We start from the raw sequence: 2,556 nt of genomic DNA, 5'->3' as shown, positions 1-2,556 counted from the left end.
ATCCTTCATTAATGGTATTGGAAAGACAAATTGACATAATTGAAAAGAGAGAGAATAATAAATATTTAAGGGTATAATAGGAAAAATAACATTAATAATTCATTTGTATTATAAAACGACTTATATTGTGGTATAAAATATTTTTCCAAACTCACGTATAATAAAAAAACGGAGGTAGTATAAATATTTGGCCAATAGAAAAAAGTTGCATCGTGTGTTATTATTAATTAAATAGCATCTGCCCTTTCATCTTCAGGTACTTCAAAGTAGTTAAAGCACACATTTCTCCGAAAGCAAATTTAAATTGGAAATGAAAACTACATTTAATGTATAAGGGATTCACACAACATTTATAGATCCCTTGGTTCTCTCCTGCATAAAAACTTTTGGCGCACCATCTTTCGTAGTTGCCTCTAATTATTGTAGATTTCACACCGTGATTATGGGATACTAATGCTAACATGTGCTTTTGGGTCACAAGTTAATGATATATTTATAGAAATATTTTTTTGGAATATGTATATTTGATTTCTTAAAACTTAAAATTTTGTTTTATTCCACATAAATTTTTTAATAATAATAACCTTAACTTATGTCCTTGGAGCACATGTTAGAAAAACCCTAAATTTTATTGGAAAATGAAATGTAAAATTTGGCTCCTAATATTTTGTATAAATATATAAGGGTTTATGGTTTTGAAAGCTACTCTCTTTTATACATACCTCGCTCTCTAGGATTTTACAATCAGAATAAGAATGAATCTCCTCTCCGAATCAATCACCAACCTAACAGAGGTTTCATTGTCCATCGCCAAACATTTGTTCTCCAAACAAGAATATAAAGAAAAGAATATCGTGTTTTCGCCATTGTCACTCCAAATCGTACTCAGCATCATCGCTGTTGGCTCTGAGGGTTCCACACAACACCAGCTTCTTGAATTCCTCCGATCTGACTCTACCGACCAACTCAAAACGTTATGCTCTCAACTCGTTTCCTGTGTGCTCGCCGATAACACTCACCCCAGTGGATTTCTGTTTGGACCTCTGGTGTCTTTCGTCAATGGTGTGTGGGTTCAACGATCGTTATCTCTTCAACCTTGCTTCAAAGAAAGTGTGGCCACTGATTTCAAAGCCGCTATTGCCTCAGTTGATTTCTTAACCAAGGTATATTAATCTATCATCATACTATTTTTACCATGATCTATTATAGTATTTCTTTGTGAAATTACGTAGCACAAAAGAAAACAATTTACCTGATTTTTTTAGCACTTTATAATAATAACAAATATCAACATCTTGTAAACAATCAATTACTGATTTTATTTTTGATATTCTTTTGAAGGCTTCTAAGGTCACAAAAGAAGTGAATTTATGGGTTGAAAAAAAGACAAAAGGTCTTATAAAGAATCTACTTCCCCCTGGTTCAGTTGATAGATTTACCAACCTTATCTTTGCAAATGCACTATACTTCAAAGGAGCATGGATGACAGAGTTTGATATATCAGAAACAAAAGACTATAATTTTTACCTTCTCAGTGGCAGCTCAGTCAAAGTTCCTTTCATGACGAGTAAACAGAAACAATTTATTAATGCTTTTGATGGTTTTAAAGTCCTTCAACTTTTTTATAAGGGTAGGCATAGTTTCTCTATTTACTTTTATCTCCCTGATGCAAAAGATGGATTGTCAGCTTTGATTGAAAAGGTAGCTTCTGAACCTGAATTTTTAGAACGTACGCGTCCTAGAGAAAAGGTTCCAGTAGGTGACTTTAAAATTCCAAGATTCAATATTTCTTTTGGGCTTGAAGCTTCTAGCATGTTGAAGGATCTAGGAGTTGTTTTACCTTTCTCTGAAGTAGGTGGAGGTTTGACAAAAATGGTGGAGGACTCTCTTATAAGCGAAGAACTTTATGTTTCATGCATATGCCACAAGTCTTTTATTGAAGTAAATGAAAAAGGAACTGAAGCTACTGCTGCGACCCTTGCTGTACTTTCGGGTGGAGGTTGTGAGCCCATCAAACCACCGCCTCCTCCGATAGACTTTGTAGCTGACCATCCTTTCATGTTTTTGATTAGAGAAGATCGGTCTGGAACAATTCTCTTTATTGGACAAGTGCTCAATCCCAAGGTTTAGGAAACCATTCCGAAAGAAGTCAGTATTGAAAGAAATTGTCATTAATTCACACTACCGACTATCGATGACCGTTAGTGATCCTTGTCATTTGATTTGATCTTTACTTTTCATTCTAGAATCAGTTGATTTCTTGCTTCTTGTTGTCTATTTCAAATTGTTTCCCTCTAATTTTTTTTTCAATTGGTCCTGTCATGTGGAATCACCCTCCCTAGATTAACGGAACTTGATTTTGTTATGAATCTATTTTTACAGATGCTCATTGAATCTATTGATGTCGTTTATTTCGAAACAATTACTTTCTAACTTGACGCATCTCAAGTTGTATCATACTATTGAGTATTGATAACAACCCTATAAAAACGTTTTCGATTGTAAACTCAACTCTTATTCTTTCAATGTGTTGATCGTCTGGAGGTCTAAATGATT

At 33.9% G+C, this 2,556-nt stretch overlaps 1 protein-coding gene across 1 annotated transcript; it reads left to right on the top strand.

The window, feature by feature from the left end:
* The first annotated feature begins 744 nt into the window (after positions 1-744).
* Positions 745-2,130, top strand: LOC127079162 (serpin-ZX). Its single transcript, XM_051019583.1, has 2 exons — positions 745-1,163; positions 1,342-2,130. Exons 1-2 carry the CDS (start codon positions 756-758, stop codon positions 2,128-2,130), a joined length of 1,197 nt encoding a protein of 398 aa, XP_050875540.1. The 5' UTR covers positions 745-755.
* The last annotated feature ends 426 nt before the right edge of the window (positions 2,131-2,556 follow it).

The sequence above is a fragment of the Lathyrus oleraceus genome, chromosome 5 (genome assembly GCF_024323335.1).
Source record: "Lathyrus oleraceus cultivar Zhongwan6 chromosome 5, CAAS_Psat_ZW6_1.0, whole genome shotgun sequence".
Taxonomy (NCBI): Eukaryota; Viridiplantae; Streptophyta; class Magnoliopsida; order Fabales; family Fabaceae; genus Lathyrus; species Lathyrus oleraceus.
The sequence above is the reverse complement of the archived record's forward strand: the minus strand, read 5'-3'. Positions and strand labels throughout refer to the sequence as shown.

Coding starts and splice junctions, on each gene's coding strand:
- LOC127079162 (XM_051019583.1), top strand. CDS start 756: ATGAATCTCCTCTCCGAATCAATCACCAACCTAACAGAGGTTTCATTG. Junction 1,164..1,341: donor CAGTTGATTTCTTAACCAAG/GTATATTAATCT, acceptor ATTCTTTTGAAG/GCTTCTAAGGTCACAAAAGA.